At 38.9% G+C, this 23,130-nt stretch overlaps 2 protein-coding genes across 3 annotated transcripts; both read left to right on the top strand.

Annotated features, from left to right (window-relative positions):
- The first annotated feature begins 4,560 nt into the window (after positions 1–4,560).
- On the top strand, positions 4,561–9,903 carry LOC133707232 (serine/threonine-protein kinase SAPK2-like). Of its 2 annotated transcripts, XM_062132785.1 has the most exons (10): positions 4,830–4,891; positions 5,012–5,086; positions 5,325–8,027; positions 8,169–8,270; positions 8,427–8,480; positions 8,587–8,679; positions 8,753–8,839; positions 8,941–9,045; positions 9,135–9,233; positions 9,365–9,903. In XM_062132785.1, the coding sequence occupies exons 3-10, from the start codon at positions 7,950–7,952 to the stop codon at positions 9,596–9,598; spliced, it is 852 nt and encodes a 283-aa protein (XP_061988769.1). In that variant the 5' UTR covers positions 4,830–4,891; positions 5,012–5,086; positions 5,325–7,949; the 3' UTR covers positions 9,599–9,903. The 2 variants fall into 2 exon arrangements, with proteins under 2 accessions (XP_061988768.1, XP_061988769.1); XM_062132784.1 differs by lacking the exon at positions 5,325–8,027 and having other exon boundaries at positions 4,561–4,891.
- A 2,131-nt stretch (positions 9,904–12,034) lies between these two features.
- LOC133745411 (serine/threonine-protein kinase SAPK2-like) lies at positions 12,035–14,713 on the top strand. The gene is made up of 9 exons (XM_062173475.1): positions 12,035–12,380; positions 12,482–12,556; positions 12,974–13,075; positions 13,285–13,338; positions 13,450–13,542; positions 13,627–13,716; positions 13,809–13,913; positions 14,000–14,098; positions 14,263–14,713. The coding sequence occupies exons 1-9, from the start codon at positions 12,261–12,263 to the stop codon at positions 14,494–14,496; spliced, it is 972 nt and encodes a 323-aa protein (XP_062029459.1). The 5' UTR covers positions 12,035–12,260; the 3' UTR covers positions 14,497–14,713.
- Positions 14,714–23,130: the final 8,417 nt, after the last annotated feature.

Below are 23,130 nucleotides of genomic sequence, written 5' to 3'. Positions count from 1 at the left end.
TTGTGGAGCTTGGGAGGACCGAGAAGACTGGGAGGAGCCATGGCTCGATTTGTGTGAGCTAGCTAGTTGTGAAACTAGAGAGGGAGAGAGAGAGAGAGTAGAGTTTGGATGGAGTGAGAGTTAGTAATTAGGGTTCAAAAGTGAAAAAAGTTTGAGTGTTGGAGGGAATGAAAGTTTAGTCCTCCCGCGTTTCTAAAATTTCTAACTTAGTCCCTCCGCATTTTTTTTCAAAATTTTTGAACGAAAGATTACACATCGGTTAATTTAACGACCGATGTTTATAACCATAATAGAAATCGGATATTACATGAACCGATGTTAACACGTTTTTTTACATCGCGTGCAATTCCGACCGATTTAATAGTGGTAATGTCTATTGACATAATTGTAGTAGTGCATCAGGCTCGATCATCTTCTATAACCACGGTTACTTTGAAGTTGCATCAATAAAGGAATAAAAGAAGGTGGAAATTAGTAACGGTTAAGTTATAGGTTCACAAACTATAATGGACATAAGAAGTTGTCTGTATCTTCACATAATTTTCATAAGTTAATAACAATATGGGCATGATATTAGGAGTGTTATATTGTAGTATTCAGTGAAAGATTGCAGGTTTCTTTCAAAACAAACATATATAGATTATAAACGCATGATTTTTCACTTTCATATTCTAAACAATTCCAAAGAATTCATCTTGTTCGTGCATTTTTAATATGAAAGTATTACAATAAAAACAAAAAACCAACGCATGAGAAACCAGAAGAAACTTATATAAAGAAAAAAAATGAATCGAAAATCAAATACCTAGATTCATGATCTTCTTCCTTAGATGGAAAGTTCTTCAGTTCTTCATCCTTCTCTTTCTGGCCAAGTGGCGCAAAGAAGAAGAACAACAAAAAAAAAAGAAAAAAAAAAACTTATGGAATCGCTCAACTCCCTCTGTAGTTCGGTTGAGCAAAAAAGAGAAAACATCCTGAAACATTTTAGTAACACAGAAGACTGACACCCGTCAGAAGTAATTAGATAAAATTCTAAAGAATACAGGGGCAAATGGTCCCCTCACTATTAAATGAATAATACCAAACCTCACTCTACTTCAGTGAAATTTCGAAGAATTTAGGGACAAAAAGATCCCGTAACTATACCAAACCCATATTACTGGATATATAAATAGTGTTTGAACTCATTATACATAAATCCTTTAAATTCAATGCTCTTGTGTTATATTGGGATTTAGAAGCACTAGGTCCAAATCTCATCTTTGCCTTTTTTTTTTCTTTCTTTCCTTAAAAATTAAGAAGTGGCTAAAAAGTAAAATAATTTATTATATTGTCGGCTTGAAAGTTAAATAATTTAATATGTTGTAGTAAAGGGTTGGATTCTGAAAATCAAGGACCAGTTTTTTATAAAAAATATTGTTTTTGGTTTTTTGACGAAATAGATAGAACTTGAATTAAGATCAAGAATTGTACTATAAGAACACACTACACACAGCCAACAATTACGAACAGATATATGTAAATCAATTCAAAGAAATGAAAAAATATATTTACTTTTCTTTTAAACCTAGACTTGGACTAATTAAAACGAATATCGTTCAAGTATCGAATTCAAACATAATAAAGAAGAAAACCCCAGCTAGGCTGGGTTCCAAACCCCTTAAAAAAAAAAAAAAAAAAAAAACCAGCATCCACTATCATCAGTAGCCCTGTAAAATCGTTAATATTATAAAAAATTACATATAAGTTATTGACAAAAGATGACTTAACAAATACATCCATTAAAGATTGAATTAAACATATAAGGACTAAATCTTACAAATAAGGACAATGTGCTCTCCACTTGCCACATGTTATGAGCTAATTTACTTTTTTACCCTTAACTGCTTCTTTTGACTTCTAATCTCTTTACAAGGATTATCTCTTTACAAGGATTAAATCTTACAAATAAGGACAATATGCTCTCCATTTGCCACATGTCATGATTTAATTTATTTTTTTTATTTTTAACTACTTCTTTTGACTTTTAATCCCTTTATGTAACTTTTTTTTTTTAGAATAATCAATTTATGTTACTTTTTTTTCTGAGAATAATTCATTTATGTTACTTTTTATTTTTTTTTCTTCTGAGAACAATCCATTTATATATTTTTTTTTGTAAGAACAATCCGTTTATGTTTTTTTTTTTTTTTTTTTTTTTCTGAGAACAATCCGTTTATGTTACTCTTTTTTTTTCTTGAGAATAATCTCTTTACGTTACTTCACAAAACTTCACTCTCCTACTACTCTTATCTCATCGCCTAATCCTGCTACTGCACTCATACTCGTCCAATTCTGCTACTGCACTTGTACTCGTGTTCTACCATTGCACTTGTGATCGCCTAATCCTGCTACTGCACTCATACTCGTCCAGTTCTGCTACTGTACTCGTCATCGCCTAATCATGCTACTGCACTTGTCCAATCCTGCTACTGTACTCATACTCGTCCAATTCTGCTACTGCACTCGTCTAATCGTGCTACTGCACTCGCTGCATTCATACTCGTCCAGTTCTTGAGAATAATCTCTTTACGTTACTTCACAAAACTTCACTCTCCTACTACTCTTATCTCATCGCCTAATCCTGCTACTGCACTCGCTGCACTCATACTCGTCCAGTTCTGCTACTGCACTCGTCTAATCCTGCTACTGCACTCGCTGCACTCATACTCGTCTAATTCTGCTACTGCACTCGTCATCACCTAATCCTGCTATTGCACTCGTCCAATCCTGCTACTGTACTCATACTCGTCCAGTTCTGCTACTGCACTCGTCATCACCTAATCCTGCTACTGCACTCGTCCAATCCTGCTACTGTACTCATACTCGTCCAGTTCTGCTACTGCACTCGTCCAATCCTGCTACTGCACTCGTCCAATCCTGCTACTGTACTCATACTCGTCCAGTTCTGATACTGCACTTTTTCCTACGTGCCGGAGCTTTTTTTCTCACTGGTTTTGTTCGATTATTTCTTGTATTATCACCCTTTTGCACCTCCACACAATAGCCAATTTGAACCATAAACAATGAAAATCATATCATTAACATAAACAATAAACTATAAAGTAGCGGATCAATTCAATTTGAACATTAGCAGATCATATCATTGACAGTAGCCGATCATATCAAAGTAAACCACAGAACCTTAGTGATACTAAATTCATGAATCTGCTCCTCATGTATATCAAAGTAAACTACAGAACCTTTGTTACGCCTGGAATCAAATTTTTCATGTTTAGTCGTTATTAAACGAGGAATGACGATTTTCTATACAATTTATTTAAGTTTCGATATTTTAGGGGGGCCCTGAAAGTTTACTTTTTGACCGGGTCAAAATTTGAAATTTTTTTCTTCATGAAAGTCGTAGAGGACGTTAAACCGAGCGCGTGCATATTTGGTTCGTAAAAATCGGACTTCATATGCAAAAGTTATAAGCGAAATACGAAAGTTACTGTTTATGGTAATTTGGAAAGTTACTGTGGGTAGGTCAGAAACCTACCCAGCCACTTTTCTCTCTCTTCTTCCCCGATCTCTCACTCTTCCTCTCTCTCCCCCGCGTCGGCCCTCTCCCGTTTTTCCTTGATTTCTCCGGCATCCGGCAACCAAACGGCGCGCCATCACCCATAAAAGAACCGTCTCTTTCTCCTCTACACGTTGGTACCTGTGGGTCACGGCGATTTGGCCAGAAAACCATCAATTTTGACCAAAACCGTCACTGTAGCAGTTGTGTTCTCCAGCAAAATTCTCCATTTTCCGGCCACTTCCAGAAGTGAAATTGATCCTATTAGGAGCGCCTTGAGTCACTGATCATCTTCCCTCAAAGCTTCTAGCTGAAATTCTCACTGTGGAAGGAGAATTTGAAGGATTTCCAAATCGGTGAGTTTGGAAATTGATGAAACTCGATTTAGGACAGTGGCAGTGTCGTAAATTATGATGAAACTCGAGTATTTTAGTCATTTATCATTAAAATTGGGAATCAGGCTTGATTCATTTGGCTTTTGGGCCTGGGCTCATGTCCTTATTTGTATAAATCTTTTTGCAAGTAGGTTTTTTGTGTTTACATCTTTGGTCATGTGCTACTATGTAATTTTCTATTAATATTAAAGTTGAAGGGTCATGGCCCCCACAGCATCCACTATCAGTATCACCAACTCTCTCAACCAACAGTCAGAGTCATTGCTAATAATGGCATCAAACCAGCTAGGATATTTTCTATTTTTGGTCCTAACTATAATATTAAACGAGGTAGGATATATTACTTTTCGATATTCCTTTTCTATTTTTGGCACTATTAATCATAGCATCAAGCAAGCTTTTAGATATTTTCCTTCTATTTTTGGTCGGTACGACGGGGCTAAAAGCGGAACATGTTGGAATAATAAGAGATGCATTACCTCCATAATATTTGTCGCATGCATCAGAGCTACTCAATGATTCAATTTTCTGTGGCTCTTATTAATCGTTTCGAGTACATATTAAGATGGGTTTTCTGGCTTTCTGCACATTTACTCTGCAGTCAAATTACAGTGTGGCCCTGTGTCTCAGATCCAAAACCTGCCCACAGTCCTTCTTCCACTTGTCCTAATTTCATATACCTCCCAAAGGGTTAGATAATTCATGCAAGTTGGTGTTTCATTATTCTCAACCTAAAAAAGAACAAAAAAAAGTTTGAGGATCCTGAGGAATAGAGTTGATCAGTGAGTTGTTGTTGTGCTTTGGATTTTAGAGATCTATGGAGAAGTATGAGATTGTGAAAGATATTGGGTCTGGGGCTTCTGGGGTAGCAAGGTTGGTAAGAGATAAATGTACCGGAGAGCACTTTGCTGTTAAGTTCATCCAGAGAGGCAACAAGGTCTGCTTCTTCGATCTTCATCTTCTTCATCTCGATCTTAATTTTTTTTTCTTTTTTCTTTTTCTTTTTCTTTTTCTGTTTTGAATTTTTCAGGTTATTCCCATTTCTGTGGTGTTGCAGATCAATGAAAATGTACAAGGGGAAATCATGAACCACAGATCCTTGAAGCATCCCAATGTTGTTCAATTCAAAGAGGTTAGCAATTAGTAATGAATTATGTGAATATAATATCTCTATATGTTCTTCCCCTCCAATCACGACAGTGATTTATTATGAATTTTTTTTCTTTCAAATTTTCAAAAAACAAAAAAAAAAAAGGAGAAAAAAAAAGAGTATTAATTTGCCTTTGTTACACATTTTTTTGTTTTTGGCTTTAACATATTACTTATACTGACGCCATGTTCTCTATCAATTTTGTATAACCATTGCATAGGTTTTGATCTATTTGTGTTTCTTGGGTCTGATCAATACTTTCGATCAAGTCATCACTACTAAAAAGGTCACTGCTCAATATTGGACGCTATTGGCTCTATAAGCGGGACCGTGGTTCTTTCAAATCGGATCCGAGACAAGCAATTCTCTTGAACCCAACCACCAAATAAATGGGTAGCACGAAAGACGATCCACAACAAGTATAGAATCAAGAGTAGCTCCAATAACCGTTCAATTTTGTTCGTCCGTATTTCTAATAATGTGGTTGCTGCATTTAATTTAGACTTGCTAGGTTGTGGTTGCCTTAAAGGCTTCTTCTTGCATTTAATTTAGACTTGCTTGACTCTAAAGGCCGAGCATGCTATTGTGGTACGATAAAGCCAGATACTTCTACAAATGATTCTACTAGCATAGACATTATTCTAACTAGGACAAAAATTACGCAATGACAACCTCCTTCTCTTCTAGGGGGTGAAGCTGCCCACCTCAGATGGAGTAGTAAACTCCAGTGTCCAGTGAGCCATTTACCATTTTCTTCACTTTATTTGGAGTCTTGACCTACTTTATTGGTGACGTCTTGACTACCTTGGACTTGTTCTTTGCACCTCTTGGCTTCCCCTATTTCTTCGGAGCATCTTGTAGAGTCTGCACAATTGCCAGACGGCCAGACTCATAGACACAACTTTAAGGTTAGTCCTGCCCGCAGCAAGACTAAGCCTAGGCTTCTTGGGCGACACACCAACCATGTCAGACCGTTTCCTGCGATCTGCACAACCTTGGAGCCACTGCCCTGATCCTCACCACTAACTTGCGCAGCCTTATTGGCTGCCTCGACAACCCCAACTTGCTCACTTGTGCCATCACCACTGCTACCACCACTATCCAGCATCTCCCTGGCCCTGTTCACTTGCTCACCATCAGCAACAGCTTCCACCTCCTGCTCGCCACCAGCTACAATAACCCCGGTCTGCATCGTCTTGATATGAAGAGCCTAACGTGCCCTAGGTTTAGGCACCGATTGTGATGAAAATCTGGCCAGTCTCTGTGGCCTCTCTAGTGGGTGCTTGGGCTCCAAAGACTAAGGCCGACCCAGCAGAAATACTGCGTTCAACCCTGGCCAAGGCGCGCTCTAGACTGCGCCATGCAGTTGAGGTTTCCGCCCTCAAGAGCTCTTCTAACGGTGGTCCTATGCATGGCAGCCCGACATGGGTTATCATGCCATAATAAAGACAGTGCCCATATAGGTTCTCGAAAAAGAACTCGAGATCAGTGTCCAGGCCATCCTCCACCATGAAACACCGCCGAAAGACCATCGGCTGCATCTGATCGATCTCAACCCATATTCAAATCCGGCAGCCTAAAACTCCACTAAATCTTTTTGGATATAGCGCCCTAAAGCACTGTCAACTAGACGAAGGCAACGATCAATGTGAAAACCCGGAGGTATTCCTCTGACATTGATCCAAAATGATAGTGAAGACAACAACACCCCACTGATTGGACCAACTCTATCATATGGAGCCAAAACCACCAGAGCCAGATCAAAGCCCCAAGGATCGCCCGCAGGATGTGATTCCGATTAGAAGGGTCCATCAGAGTAAACAGAAAGAAAATGAAAAATTTTATTTTAATGCAGTTATAATAAGTAGTGGGTAAATTTCTTGTTATGAACATTTGGTCTAATGACATAAGTCTTTATTTTGTGAGTAGAAAGTATTGAGTCAGATTTATGGACGAGTGGTCGTTGATAACTTGTTTAAGAGTATCGTTAGCAATGCTAGTTATTTTTCAGTTAAACTTTAGCAAAAATAGCTAAACAACTATTTTGACAAGCCACTTTTAAAATACCTAACTTCCGTAGTAGTTCTCTCTGTTTTAACTAGTTTTGAAATTACATTTTTTAATGAAAAAATAGTATAAATATATTTATAATTTAAATAGAACAATTTTTAAAGGAATGTTTTAAATTAACAAAAATAATAGAGTCTCATCTCGCTCTCTATATTTTGGGAGCAACATAGCTACAAGTTAAAGTAGAGAGCCAATTAGGAGCTTGGTGCAATTACTTAGAGCAAATCTAACAGCTTCCCCATATTTTGATTTTTCTCTATTTTAGGGAAAAATGAGTCTTTTTTGCTCTAACAAATTTCCTATAACTATTCCCATTTTAAGGATAGTGAGAAAAGAGAAATCAAAATTCCCTAAATTTACAGCAATCTCTAAAATTTTAAGGAAGAATTATGAAGATGTTAGAAATTGCTGTAAAATAGAGAATTTGTTGGAGTTGGAGAAGAAAAATTATGGAAAGCTTTGACTTTGACTTCCTTATAATAGAATCTGTTGGAGTTGCTCTTAAATTTATAAAAAGTTAAATATGCTCTCCAAAATAACTGAGTGAAGTTAAAAAGTCTGCTAAAAATGTTATATAATAAAAATTAAATTGTTTCAATAATGTTTAATTTCTATTATTCACCAGTTGCGGAACCCCAGCATGGTTGTAGATACTAGCTTCCTTCTGCCATAGTGAAGTATTTTTTTTCATAAGAACTGTCACCAGGCATAAGCTTAACTATAGCTAGCTTTGTCAATTAAGTGCATGTAAGGCCACCAAAGCTTAACCGTTGCAATGATAGTGTGGCCATTGGCCAGTTTTCAATTTGTGGCTAGGACCAAAGCTTTGTGGCCATTATGCCAAAGCTTAAAGGTATTAATATTTTTCGATATGTTAATTTTTTAAAATCTTTTTTCAAAATGTTATTTTGCTTCCTCCACTATCTGTTATGAAGTGGACATAGTTATGATTTTATATATTATGTTTAGAATTATTTGAGTCTCTTTCATGCAGGTCCTGCTGACACCAACTCATCTAGCCATTGTGATGGAGTATGCTGCTGGAGGAGAACTCTATGAGAGAATATGCAAAGCCGGTAGATTTAGTGAGAATGAGGTAAACTAATTTTGGAGGAGGGGGTTGAGTTGGGATATGAGATTTTTAAGGTTATCCAGAAAATGAAATACTTCAATTTTTTTGTATTGTCACATTTACTTTCAGTTGAAGTATGCACCAAGTCATAACATAACTAATTACAATAATTTGAATCAGGCAAGGTTTTTCTTCCAGCAATTGATATCAGGAGTTGGTTACTGCCATAAAATGGTATGTAAAATTTGTCAAAGTTCAGATGAAATGGTGTACCACTATTTTGTTCTCCTATTATCTTTGATAGTATTATTTGTAGTAAGGAATAATTTATTTACCGCAGAAAGTATGTCATAGAGATCTTAAGCTTGAAAATGCACTCTTAGATGACAGCACAGCACCTCGAGTGAAAATATGCGATTTTGGATCCTCAAAGGTATTTTTTTTTTAGAATGCATTTAGTGATTGGTAAATGAGACATTGAATAATATTTTACTTTCTTTGTGAAGTCATTACATTCTCGGCAAAAATCTACTGCGGGAACTCCGGCTTATATTGCACCTGAGGTCCTATCTGAAAAACAATATGATGGAGAGGTTAGTCCAAATTGTTACTGTGCCTTCTCATTATATTTCATCAGCACTATAATCTGCAACTGTGGGCGTTAAGCATCTTTTCTAATCTCAAGACAGTATAGATTGCAGATGTTTGGTCTTGTGGAGTCTCCCTATATGTCATGATTGTTGGAGCATATCCCTTTGAAGATCCTAAGGACCCCACGAACCTTAGAAAAACAATTCTGGTGAGTGGCAAAATTTACAACCTTTAAAATCCTCCACCCTCTCCTCTCTCCCGAGTCAGAGTGAAGATGTCATATATGTCTTTTGACAGCGGACCCTTACTGTATGCTACTCAATCCCTGATAATGTACGAGTTTCTGTGGAATGTAGAGACTTGCTCGCCAAGATATTTGTGGCAAACCCAGAAAAGGTAACAAAGCTTTCATCTTGGTGCTGAGCATTTACTTGAGCTGCTTGATAAATTAAACACAAGTTTGACGTTTGGTGGTGAAACTTGCTTGCTTAGCTTTCTCATTGCGATCTCTGCTCATCGATTTGCAGAGAATTACAATTTCAGAAATTAAGAACCACCGTTGGTTCTTAAAGAATTTACCTATGGAAATGTGGGAAGGAGGAAGTTGGGAAAGCAATGATGTAAACCATCCATCCCAAAGCATAGAAGAAGTCCAGTCCATAATACAAGAGGCAAGAAAACCTTTAAAGGTCCCAACTGTCAGTAGACATCTCGTTGGAAGCAGCATGGCTATTGATGATGCTGATGTTGGAGGTAATTAAACAAGTGGTGATTTTGTATGCTCAAATGTGAGCCAGTTAAAGTGTACATATGATACAAACCATACTTTGCCCTGCTAGCTCTCACCGCCCATTTTGTTTTGCTGTATTGATAAGGTTTTGTTATTGTAAAAGTCAAGTTTTGTCTTTTCCTTGAGGCTTGAGGGATCCAAAGTTAAAGCCATTTCTCCGTGTTCGTTGGCTGTGGCCTCTTTGCTCCGACTGTATTTGCGTTTGGTGATGGGAGGATCTTGGATCCATATCAGGTCGATGGTCCTCAGGTTGGGATGCCCGAAGGTGGTTTGATCTATGGGGGGGGGGGCATGGTCGTCGACGTCCAGAGATATTTGGATGCAGATGATGGTGGCGGAGGTTGGTCAGATCCGGGCAGACTGGGTCAAGTGATTTGGTCCTCTACTAGGGACAACGACATTGATGCTGACTGCTGAATACGTTTTGGCTTGCGTCGACTGGCTTTGGTGACTGGAGTGGCGGCTCTAAGCCTGGCGGTACCAACTTTTAAAATAGACATGGATATCAATATCCATTCAAACTAAAAGGGAAAAAAAAAAAGTACCATACTAACAGCCTTTGGAGTTCTAGAAATATGCTTTGAAGCTCTCTTGCTCATCGATCGTTCATCATAGTAAAAGAAGAGCAAGCATATATCCAACACAATCCTCTGAGATTCATATATATTATCCTGTAGTTGCGAGTTGCGACTTCATTAGTTCATTGTCAGCAACATCCACTAGTATTTCCCAACACCAGCATCGATCGTCACTATCACCAACTCTCCCACCAGTCTAGATCATTCCTAATTAGCCATGGATGTTTCTTTTTCCTAAGTTTGGTGCGTACGACGCGGCGAAGAGAGTGACATATATACTGGAAGAATAATCACAGCATGCGTTTACGTCCACCAGATTTGTCCAAGGTAGAAGCAGTCTGTCAACGGCTCAATTTTTCTGTGGCTCTCATCTCTTTCAAGTTCAATTATTAAACAAGAGTTTCTGCATTTTCACATTGCCTGAACACTTCACTTAATAGTAATCTTACTGCTGTCATGTCAAATTACAGTGTGTGGCTCCGACCAAAAACCACCACCGGGCTTTGAAACCAAAGAAAAAGATCGAGCGCGTCTTTTCTCGTTCTAATTTCCGATCCTCACCTCTAAAAGGCTTTGTTAGCTGTAACCCGCTGGACGTTTTTGTGGTTTAACCATTCTTGAAAGTTGGTGCTTCATGATCAAAATATGCTCCTAGGGATAACTTGAGACTTAAGTCATCCCACATAAGTGAGATTTTGACTAATATCAACATATGCTTTTTGGAGGGAGATCGACATGGTGTCTAGCACCCCCAATGTCAGCTGCATTGGGACACTTTTGGAGCTTGGACTAGAGGGTGGGTAGATGGCTTCCAAAGGAGTGCCATATATTTTCATGAGTCAGAAAGTCTAGTGGACAACATCAGTCAACAAAAAACACTAGTATTGCGCATTAACGTCGCATGTAAGCATACAATTCATAGGACATGAGTTATCACTAAGCCATGATACAATGTGAAAAGATGTGGAATATAAAGAATACTCCAGTGACTTAATGAATGGTCACACAGTATTCAAGATGTGTATTGGTTTGGGTTTGATTTTGCACACTGATATGAGATGCCATCAAGTAGGAGAAGCCAATGTGAAGCAGTTCAATTGTAAAGTTGCTCATTCGAGCGGTAAACTTGTAAGCAAGTTTGTGTGTTTAGCTTTAGAATATACTTTTGACTGAAATTAAACAGCGGCGGAGCTAGAAATATGAAACAGGCGGGTGTGCATATCCGACAGTGTGAAGGAAGTTGTAACACTATTAGCATATGAGAAAGTAAAAAGGTAAAGAAAATTGTCTTTGGAGAAGGTAAAATGGGACAGTGAAGTGGCTCCTCTTCAAGTGGCCCCAAGGCGATGATGACTAATCCATAAAAGATGCCAAATGCTAGAATTGAGGGGCTAAAAAAGGGCCCAAGAATGAGATGTGCGACCTATCAAGGATAACTTGGTATTGGCCTCTTGGACTCTTGGGGCACACCATAAGCATTTCCCACTTCGACATCAACCAGTCGAGATCATAGCTTAACGATTATAAGAAGTTAAGAAGGATTAAGATTTCCATATTTATGGTACGACGAGGCACATGATCGAATTCTAACCATTAGCTGCGAGCTGTTTCACCTGGCACAATCAGACCATGCGTTTGTCGCACGTAGCAGAGTCAGTAATGATGACTCCAGGTTTCTGTGGCTCTAATCACTTTCAAGTATTAAAGAAGAAAACAACTCTCATCTGTCCTGACAGTGCCTTTAATATCAAGCCCTTATTAGCAAAAATGCTACTGATAATTATATTATTACTTTAAATTAAACCTATTAATAGTAATGTTACAGCAGTCAAATTACAGTGTGGCTCAGAGCCTCGGATCCAAAAACCTACCCACTGACTCACCCACCTTGGTTTTCCCACTTGTCCCCTAAATTATTTGTTAGCTAGCTGTAAAAGCCTGTGAACCCTTTTGTTGGTTAGAACATTCGTGCAAGTTTGTGTTTCATAATCAAGAGGAGTTAGAGTTTGAAGTTTGTGTTAATTGTTGTTGTTCTGCTTTGGAATTTGAAACTCAATGGAGAAGTATGAGGTTGTGAAAGATATTGGGTCTGGGAATTTTGGTGTAGCAAGGCTGGTCAGAGACAAGAATACCCAAGAACTCTTAGCTGTTAAGTTCATTGAGAGAGGCCTTAAGGTCTGATTCTTCATCTTCTTCACCTCTTATTTTCCTTTTTTCTGTTTCTGATTTTTTCTGGGTATTGGGTGTTTTTTCCCCCTATTTCTTTGGTGTTGTAGATAGATGAAAATGTACTGAGGGAAATCATGAACCACAGATCCTTGAAGCATCCCAATATTGTTCAGTTCAAAGAGGTAAGTAATTAGGTGAATTTATCCACAGATTCTGTTCTGTTCTTCCCTTCCAAGCATCATAATGAATTTTGGATTAATTTTCTCAGAGAAGAGAAGAAGAAATAGAGAATGAATTTGCCTGCAACTTTTATAGCATGTCTTTATACAGAACTTTTTTGCATTGGCAGATAGTGATGACATCTTACTCTATCAATTCATTATACCATTGCACAAGTATCTATTTTCTTGGTCTGAACAATACTTTCAAAACATGCTTAAACTATGCTTAAAATGGTACCTAGTAATCATTTATTAATACACCTCTGTAAAAATATGACCTTTACGTCCTCCGCTCTGTTAATATGAAGTGGATAATGGACTTATAACCATAGCTTTACAGGGTTTATGTTTAAGAGTATTGGGGTCTCTTTCATGCAGGTTTTGCTGACACCAACTCATTTAGCCATTGTGATGGAGTATGCTGCTGGAGGAGAACTCTATGACAGAATAGTCAAGGCTGTTAGGTTTAGTGAGAATGAGGTAATGTAATTTTGGAGGGGGTGAGTTTTATTTCATGGAAATATAGTTGAAATATGGGTACACTAAAGGTCCCATGTAAATGAAATCCATCCAAATAATCTTCAACCTCTACTTTCAATTGGGAAAAAAGATCCTTTTCATTTCTTTAAGTAATTTTCACTTCACAATCGATCATTATATAGCTAAAAGTTTACAATCATTTGCATCAGGCAAGGTTTTTCTTCCAGCAATTGATATCCGGAGTTAGTTACTGTCATACCATGGTATGTAAAAGTTGCCGCTCTTCAGCTAGTATGTTGTGTGCTGCTGTTTCTTTTTCTCATGATCTTTGGTAGTATTGACTGTAATAATGAAATCATTTATTTTTGCTGCAGCAAATATGTCATAGAGACCTTAAGCTTGAAAATACACTCTTAGATGACAGTGCAGCACCTCGTGTGAAAATATGTGATTTTGGATACTCGAAGGTAATCCACAAATCCTAGAGGATCTGCAATTAGGAATTTGGGGTATTAAGACTATAATTAATATTTCTTCACTTTGTTTTGTAGTCATTACTGAGTTCTCTGCCAAAGTCTACTGTGGGAACACCTGCTTATATTGCACCTGAAGTTCTATCTAAAAAACAATATGATGGACAGGTAAGTCCAAATTCATGTGCTTTCTCATCAATACTGGAATTTTCTACTGCAGGCATCAAGGATCTTTTGTATCTAATTCTAAATCGTTATAGATTGCAGATGTTTGGTCTTGTGGAGTCACATTATATGTCATGCTCGTCGGAGCATATCCCTTTGAAGATCCTAAGGACCCTATGAACTTTAGAAAAACAATTCGGGTGAGTAGCATTACAAGCTTTTCACCTGTCCACCCTCTCCATTGTTTCCTGAGTTAAGAGTTAAAACCTTATATGTCTTATGGCAGCGGATCCTTACTGTACGCTACGTAATCCCGGACAGTGTGCGAATTTCTGTGGAATGTAGACACCTTTTGTCTAAGATTTTTGTTGCAAACCCGGAAAAGGTAACATGGCTTTCATTTTGGTGTTGAGCTGCTAGATAGATTAGACTTAAATTTTGATATGCATATCAGGAGCCTCTTTCAATCTTGTTTTCCCTACTTGTGATTGCAAAGATCTGGTTTTGGATACACATTTCTCATTGTGCTCTCTCCTCATCTTTTTGCAGAGAATAACAATTCCAGAAATTAAGACCCACCGTTGGTTTGCAAAGAACTTACCTCTGGAAATGAAGGAAGGAGGAACTTGGGAGACTAATGCTGTAAACACACCATCCCAAAGCATTGAAGAAGTTCAGTCCATAATAAAAGAGGCAAGAAAACCTTTGAAGGTCCCAACTGTCAGTAGGCATTGCGTTGGAAGCAGCATGGCCATTGATGATGCTGATGTTGAAGGTACATAAACGAGTGGTGATTTTTGTATCCGAAGTATGAGCTGTTAGAGTGTACATATGATGCAAACCATACTTTGCCCTGTGAAAGTGCTCTAATGCATGGCTCTTTATGAATCTACCATTTTGTGTTGCTGTAAAAGCACACATGTTAAACTCCTTTGCTGAAAATAGCAAAAGTATTTCTTGCTTTTCAAATCTCAAATTATATATATGCCGTTAATGTCAAGTGATTGGTTTAATAATTGTGGTAAATGGTAATTAACCTTCCTTGATTCAGTTTTGGTGTGTATGGACACCATTTAAAATCAGGGTGCTTTTGCACCTGGGAGAGCAATTCAGGATAATATCCTGATTACTCATGAACTTTTCTTTGACTTTCAGAAGAAAACAGGAAAGTCTGAAGCTATGGCTGTTAAGCTTGATCTAGAAAATGCTTATGATTTCCTCAATTGGGACTATATTAAGGCCTGTCTTTTTAAATTTGGTTTTCAGAAGAATTGGATTGATAGAATCATGAACTTTATTATCTCAGTTTTCTTCTCAATTTTATTAAATGGGAAAGGTGAAGGTTATTTTCACCCAACAAGAGGAATTAGACAAGGGGACCCTCTATCTCCTTACATTTTCATTATTTGCATGGAGCCTTCAATTAGACATCTGACAACCTATCAGTAATGCAGAAAAACCATGTAGGGTTACTCTCCTCTCCTCTTGGTTTTAGGATCTCTAATTTAATGTTTGCACATGACTGTCTTATTTTTTCTAAAGCCTGTATTAGAGGAGCAAGAAACATCTTAAAAGTTCTAAATCTCTTTGCTACAACTTCAGGACAAAAGATAAATTTCCATAAATCCTTCTTGGACTTTTCCCCTGTTGTTTCTTTTGCTGTAATCCAACAAAAAATTACCATTGGCAAATACTTAGGTATTCAACTATTCATAATGTAATTTTCTCGAAAGATCCACCCAACGCTAAAGAGCCGTTATTGAAAATTACCAACAAATTTGCCGGTTGGAAAAAAGAAACTCTCTCTAGAGTTGGAAGACTAACTTTAATTAAAGCTAATATTGCTAGAATGTCAAACCATGTAATGTCTTGTTTTGTGAGAGATTATTCAGAGCACCGCCGTGCACTTGCACCAACATAAATGAATGGTTAGATTGCATTAAATACACTTTTTGTTTATTAAAAATAAAGTTGATAATAAATATCAAGGGTTGAGATTATTTTATAAGGGTTGGCTCACTTGCACCGTCGGTGCATAGAATAATTTCCACTTGTTTCAATTGTTCTTCTAAGTTTTCAAATGCTATTAATAAGGAGGCAAAAAAATTCTTCTGGGGTTCTAGTGCAAAAGCCCCTCCAGTTGCTTGGGAAAAGGTATCACTCCTAAATCTATTGGAGGATTAGGCATCAGAAATACTGTTTTCTATAATAATGCTGCTATTGTTCAACTAGCTTAGAAAATATTTACTGAACCTGAAAACTGGTGGGTTCAAATCATGAGAAAAAAATATCTGAGGAAATGCTCTTTTTTCCAAGCTAAAAAGAAATAATCGTTTCCTTTGCTTGGAAAGGAGGAGTTTTGAATTGTAGAGATCTTATCTCTCAAAGCATTAGATGGACTGTGGGGAATGCCAAAAGGGGGAAAATATAAACTTTCAGAGGAAATCCTCTGTCTCCAATTCAGATGGGGATAGGTGTCCCTTCATTCTGATTGGTTGATATAGATTAAAAAATCCTTATCTTAAACTTTTGTTTTATTTTTTAATCCTTATATTCGTTTTTTAATCCTTGTTAACCAATCAGAATGAAGGGACAGGGTGGGGATAGGGGAATGGGGATAGAAGATTTCAGTCCATAAACTTTTGGACTTTTAAGTGGATCTTTCCTTTTCCCTAAGTTAACCTGCTTTCTAACCATCGAAAGAGTACTATTAATTGGATGCTTCTGTTAGTGATTTCATCAAAGATAAAATATGGGATAAGGCAAAACTGTTGCAGGTGTTAGATCCAGATATTTTCAAGCAGATCAGTGAAATTCCTATTCCTAGAAATGAGCAGGAAGATGCTTTTATTTGGGGTCCAGCTTTGTTCAGTCAAATCAGCTACTTGGCGTACATGTAAGGACATCGATCAACACCCTCAGATAGGTCTAATTAACAAGATGTGGAAGCTTAACTTCCACCTAAAATTAAAATTTTCAATTGGCTCATTCTCGGAGGAAGACATAAAACAAAGGATAGACTCACTAAATTTAGAATCTCGAAAGATAATACTTGTGCTTTATGCAATGGTGATAATGAAATTGTTGATCATCTTTTTGGTAAATGTCCTTTTACTATGGAAGTTTGGAGATTATCAAATTTGAATAACTCTATAAAATGGCGTGCAGGTTATATAAATGTTTTTAGGTTTCTCTTTCTTGATCAGAATTATGATAAGGATCTTTTTATGAAAATTTTAACTTTGTGTTGGCAAGTTTGGAAAGCAAGGAATGAATGGTCCTTCAGGAATGTTTGGACACATCCAAATTCTAGTGTTACAGCTGCAGCAACCATTTCTCACAGCTATGTTGAACAGAATCAGAGCAGGAGGAAGATTCTAACTCAAACCACCAAGCCACTATTAAGTGGCAACCTCCCTCAAATAATGCTATCAATAGATCAATTTTGTTTAAGTATATTGGTATTGAGAGAGATTGATGAGAGAAGTGTATTTCATTATAGAGAATAGGAGCCCTATATATAGGGATTACAAAGTGCATAATCTAAGAGTACAAGGATTCCTTATCTAACTTGGAGTAGGAAACCTCTCCTATTACAACTATAGAACTTATCCTAGTTTGACTAGGCACACTAAATGTCAATATCCTTCAACACTCCCCCTTGTGCCGATCAAACTTGGTGGTGACGCTTCATCCGTTGCCTCGTTAAAAACCTTGCTCAAGTGAAAAACCCTGTGGGATAAAAATGAACTCGAGGAGGAGAAAAGAGTGCAACACGTCCTTGATCCTTCGAGACTGAGTAACTCCCCCTGATGTCGAAATCTCCCCCTGATTGCTACAATCATGGGAGTTCGGATAACCTTCTTAATCCGATACTCTTCACATGTTTCTCGAATGTGGATTTAGGTAACGACTTAGTGAATAAGTCCGCTACATTATCCTCTGATCGGATTTGATTCACTTCAATCTTTAGAAGTGATTGTTGTTGCTGATTATAAAAGAACTTAGGCGATATATGCTTGGTGTTGTCGCCCTTGATGAAACCTAACTTCATTTGTTCAATACAAGCTGCATTATCCTCATAAATGCATGTAGGTTCATCTGTGGTAGACTTCAAACCACAACTTCCTTGAATGTGTCGAATTATAGACCTTAGCCATATACATTCACGAACGGCTTCATGTAGAGCAATAATCTCTGCATGATTTGAGGAAGTAGCAACAAGGGTCTGTTTCGTAGACCTCCAAGATATCGCAGTGCTTCCCATGGTAAAGACATAACCAGTTTGGGAGCGACCTTTGTGAGGGTCAGAGAGGTACCCTGCATCAGCAAATCCCATCAAGACATCATTGTCGTTTTGATGGAGGGAGATAGGAGGACGCCGGCCACCATGAGCGGCGGCGGCAACATGGCCGGCGGCCATTCCATGGACGGGGGCGTTTTGCCTTTTGGGGTCCGATCCCAATTTTCCGTCATTCCTTTTCTCTCTGTAGGGATAAAATAGGCCCATATCAATCGTACCTCCTGGGTATCGAAAGATTGTCTTTTCACCAATCCAATGGCGGCGTGTTGGCGCAGAGCTATGTCGAGCTAACAAGTTCACTGCGAATGAGATATCCGGTCTTGTGCATTGAGCTAAGTACAATAATGCGCCTATTGCACTCAAATAGGGCACTTCGGCCTCTAATGGTTCTTCGTCCTCATCCCTTGGACGAAACGGATCTTTTCCGGGCTCAAGACTACGGCCGATCATGGGAGTACTCGCAGGCTTCGCTTTATCTTTATTAAAGCGCCTTAGGACCTTCTGAGTATATGCAGACTGATGGATCAAAATCTCATCACTACGGTGCTCGAGTTCTAAACCGAGACAAAACAGTGTTTTCCCAAGATCTTTCATCTCAAATTCGGATTTCAAGTATTTAGCAGTTTCCTTTAACTCATCTAGAGTTCCAATTAGGTTCATGTCATCGACATAAACTGCTACGATTGCAAATCCGGAACTTGTTCTTTTAATGAACACGCATGGGCATATTTCATTGTTAATATATCCCTTCCCAATCAAGTAGTCACTTAGACGGTTATACCACATCCGTCCGGATTGTTTTAATCCATATAGTGAGCGTTTTAATCTTATTGAAAACGCGCTCCGTGGTTTAGAGCCACTTGATTTGGGTAATTGAAGTCCATCTGGAACTTTCATATATATCTCTGAATCTAGATCCCCATAGAGATATGCTGTAACCACATCCATAAGCTGCATGTCAAGTTTTTCGGAAACTACCAAACTGACAAGGTAGCGGAACGTTATAACGTCCATTACGGGAGAATATGTCTCCTCGTAGTCGATTCCAGGGCGTTTGTGAGAAACCTTGCGCCACAAGGCGGGCTTTATATCTTACCACCTCATTTTTCTCATTACGCTTTCTAACAAAGACCCATTTATGGCCAACAGGCTTTACACTTGGGGGTGTCTGCGTTACAGGCCCAAATACCTGTCTCTTTGTTAGTGAATCCAATTCAACCTGGATCGCATCTTTCCATTTAGGCCAATCTGCTCTTCGTTGACATTCTTCAACAGAGCGAGGTTCGATATCATCATATTCTATAATTCCTTTTGCAATATGATATGCAAATGCATCATCAATCGCCATAGAATTTCTATCCATCATCTCATGTACACTAGTGTAATTTATGGAGATCTCTCTATTCTCTGGAGTTGGTTCTGACATTGGAGCGTCCCCCAATGATGTCTCTTGGACATAACCATAATCCGGAATATTCTCATGAGATGGATTATTCACATCGATGATTAATGGATTATTTTGTGCCAAACTCGCTTTCTTTCTTGGGCGAGAATCCATCGAACCTATGGGCCTCCCGCGCTTCCTGGCGGGAGCCGTGGGCCTAGCCATAACGTCACCATCATTGAGAGATGGGACGTTGGCACCATGCTCATGCATTCTTGAGTTGGCGTCATGTCCTCTACTTTTAGGGACATCAATCCTTGCAGGCACGTTTGCAGCAGGTATATGTGATCTCGTCACTTTAGCGATATCAGAAAACGCATCAGGCATCGATTCTGCTACGTTCTGAAGATCGAGAATTCTCCGCACTTCAATTTCGGATTGTGCGGTTCGGGGATCAAGATGAGACAGAGTGGGGACAGACCACGACAATTCCTGTCGTTCCTGTTGAACATTGATGTTCTTATCTCCCCCTAACGACGGGAAGACTGTCTCATCGAAGTGACAATCCGCAAATCTAGCGGTAAAGAGATCGCCTGTCAAGGGTTCTATGTAGCGGATAATCGTTGGAGAATCATAACCAACGTAAACGCCTAATCGTCGTTGAGGACCCATTTTGGTGCGCTGTGGAGGCGCAATTGGCACATAAACTGCGCACCCAAATATGCGTAAGTGTGAGATATTAGGCTTATACCCAGTCACCATCTGGGACGCAGAAAAGGGTTGAGTGGCAGTGGGCCTCAGACGAATAAGCACAGCTGCAAGCAATATTGCATAGCCCCAAGCAGAAATAGGGAGATTGGTGCGCATTACCAATGCCCTAGCGACCATTTGTAGTCGTTTAATGGCGGCTTCTGCGAGACCATTTTGGGTGTGAACATGAGGAACAGGATGTTCAACATCAATCCCAATGGACATGCAATAATCATCAAAAGTCTTTGATGTAAACTCTCCAGCATTGTCTAATCTTATAGACTTAATAGGATGATCAGGGTGGTGAGCCCTTAACTTAATGATTTGTGCTAGGAGTTTAGCGAATGCAGCGTTCCTTGTGGACAATAGCATGACATGTGACCAGCGTGTCGATGCATCAACCAATACCATAAAATATCGAAATGGTCCGCATGATGGTTGAATAGGTCCACAAATATCACCTTGGATTCTCTGCAAGAATGGTATATTTTCTTTGGTATCCTTTGCATAGGATGGTCTCGATCCTAACTTTGCTAAAGAGCAGGCCTTGCAGAACGAATGATGGGCTTTAGAAACAACCAATGAGGATTTTGGTTGAGCCATAAAGTCACAATGGACTTTAGAAGTAGAAATTCGAGTCAGAGGAGCAGAGGGGGCGTCAAAACCACCCTTGAGCCGCAGGGGGATGGCGGCGCCGGCTAGTGGTGGCCGGACTTGAAGGGGGAAGGCGCCGTGAGGCGCAGGTGCTCCTCCTTGATCCAAATTTCGAGTTTTACTTCCTTTCGTTCTGAAAAAGGGATGTCCGTGTGAAGTCTTTAATATACGGATCATCATGTCACGACCTGGGTGTCCCAAACGGTCGTGTCAAAGCCTATATGTGTCAGAATCCCATAAATCATCTCTCATGACATGGTTGGATTCAATGACTCGAATAGTGGTTGCATACAACCCACTAGAGCGACACATAAGTTTCTCTAATACTCGTTTATGTCCGTAGTCATTAGAGGTGATGCAAAGGAACTCTTGTCCATTCTCGCATGAAAACCATTGGTACTTACATCTTGTAAGTAATAAAGTTCGAAAAGTATGTCCATGACATGAGATAAAATAAATCGATACTTTATTAATAATAGCCAATGATTACATCAAAGTTTCGTGACCAAAATCTAATCCAACATAAAAATCAAACCGTAGACAAATCGTAGTCACTCAATCCGTTCGGTAATTTCAATTTAGTTGTGACCAGGTAAGGTAAGGCGAGATTTTGGTGGAGCGTTGCTCACTTTTAAAACCGTTCTCTCAGATCAAACCTTGCCTAGACATCACAAGTACTCTTGAGTACGCCTAGAGGGAAAAAGTTAATACAATAAGTCATTTTATTGATTTAAGGCATAATTGCCATTACATAATTCTTGGAAAAATGAAAGACTATAAATAAAAATCTGCGGCATTTTATCTTTATCGCCAGATTTAAAGTCTTTGTGAACTCGAAGTCTTGATCACCATGATGCGACTACCTTCGTAGGTACATTGCAAATTCAGGTCCATTGATCAGACGTTCCATATCAGAAATAGACACCATAAAGAGGATTCTCCCTTGATTGAGGCGCATTGGCGCAATATGCATAGTCCCTAGGACTGGTGGCGTTGGAAAGTGGTGCCCATGGCCAACGTTGGCTCCATGGTTTCCAACCCTATGTCCCTCAAAATCACGCCTCCTACGGTTGTGTGATTGTCGCCTTGAGCGATTACCTTCTTGAGCATTTCGATCGTATGGATCATGACGTCGATGGCGACTTTCTCTAGCCATAGGACGATGCTCTTGATAGCTATCTTGAAGCCTATCAAATCTTCTTTGCACAAGTTCATTGCCATGTCTTTCAGTAGTGGCCATAGCTTCAATAAGCTGTTGAAAACTTGTGATCCGTCTTGCATTTACATGAGTCCGGAATAAGTCAGAGGACCTCATAGCACAGGCGGGGAAGGTATTGAGGGTTTTCTCAATCAACTGGTCTTCTGTGATCATCTTTCCACAGAGACGCATCATTACTTTGATGCGGAGGGCTTCCGAATAAAATAGCATGACCGTGTCAAATTCAGAGAAGCGAAGATCTTTCCATTCTGCTTCTGTATTCGGAAGTATGGAGTCACGTACATTGCCATATCGTTCGCGAAGCGCATGCCAAAGCTTTATGGCGCTATCCTCATTTATGAACTCAAACTGTAGGTCACTATCCATGTGACGTTTTATGAAGGCAAGCGCCTTAGAATTATCTTTCTCAGTTTGAGGGTCTGGAGCTGTTTCTATAGGACAAAGCTCTTGGATAGTATGCAATAAATCACGGGCAATAAGGTGGATCTCGACATCAGTGACCCAAAATAAGTACCTTTTGCCTGCATAATCCAATGGAACAAAATCGAGTTTGTTCATGTTTGACATCCTGAAAGATGAAACAAGAACAAGTTAGTTTCGGAGTCAATGCTTCCACGAAAACTAATATAAATAAGATTTCCGAGCTATGCTACCAAGAAATCGATTTCCAAGAATAATTGGATTAGACCGAAACAATGATGTTTGTATGGTCAAAATAGATGCTCACGAACGCTCTTAGTCCGTAGCATACGAACGCTCTTAGTTCGTTAAATCGATGCTTACGGACGCTCTTAGTCCGAAGTCTTACGAACGCTCTTAGTTCGTTAATTGCGTGAATCCCCACGATTCCGCTTTTCAAGAATCGAACCCACGTTATAAGAAAGGTGGGATGAAGAAGAAGGGAGGTTTTTTAAGTCCCCGAAAAAAAGAAAGAATTTCAAATTAGGAACTTTAAAACTTACTCTTTTGGATACTTACTTGTTGGTTTTGGATCACGCGCGTGTCGATGCAGGCGTGATGGAGCGAAGTAATTCTGAGTAGAGGCGTGCAGCGGATGCGGGGCAGCAGGGGCTGCGGTGGTGATGGCAGTTAAGGATTTTAGTTGCT

This window comes from Rosa rugosa, chromosome 4, assembly GCF_958449725.1.
Source record: "Rosa rugosa chromosome 4, drRosRugo1.1, whole genome shotgun sequence".
In the NCBI taxonomy this organism is placed as follows: Eukaryota; Viridiplantae; Streptophyta; class Magnoliopsida; order Rosales; family Rosaceae; genus Rosa; species Rosa rugosa.
This window is presented reverse-complemented; position numbering and strand designations above follow the sequence as displayed.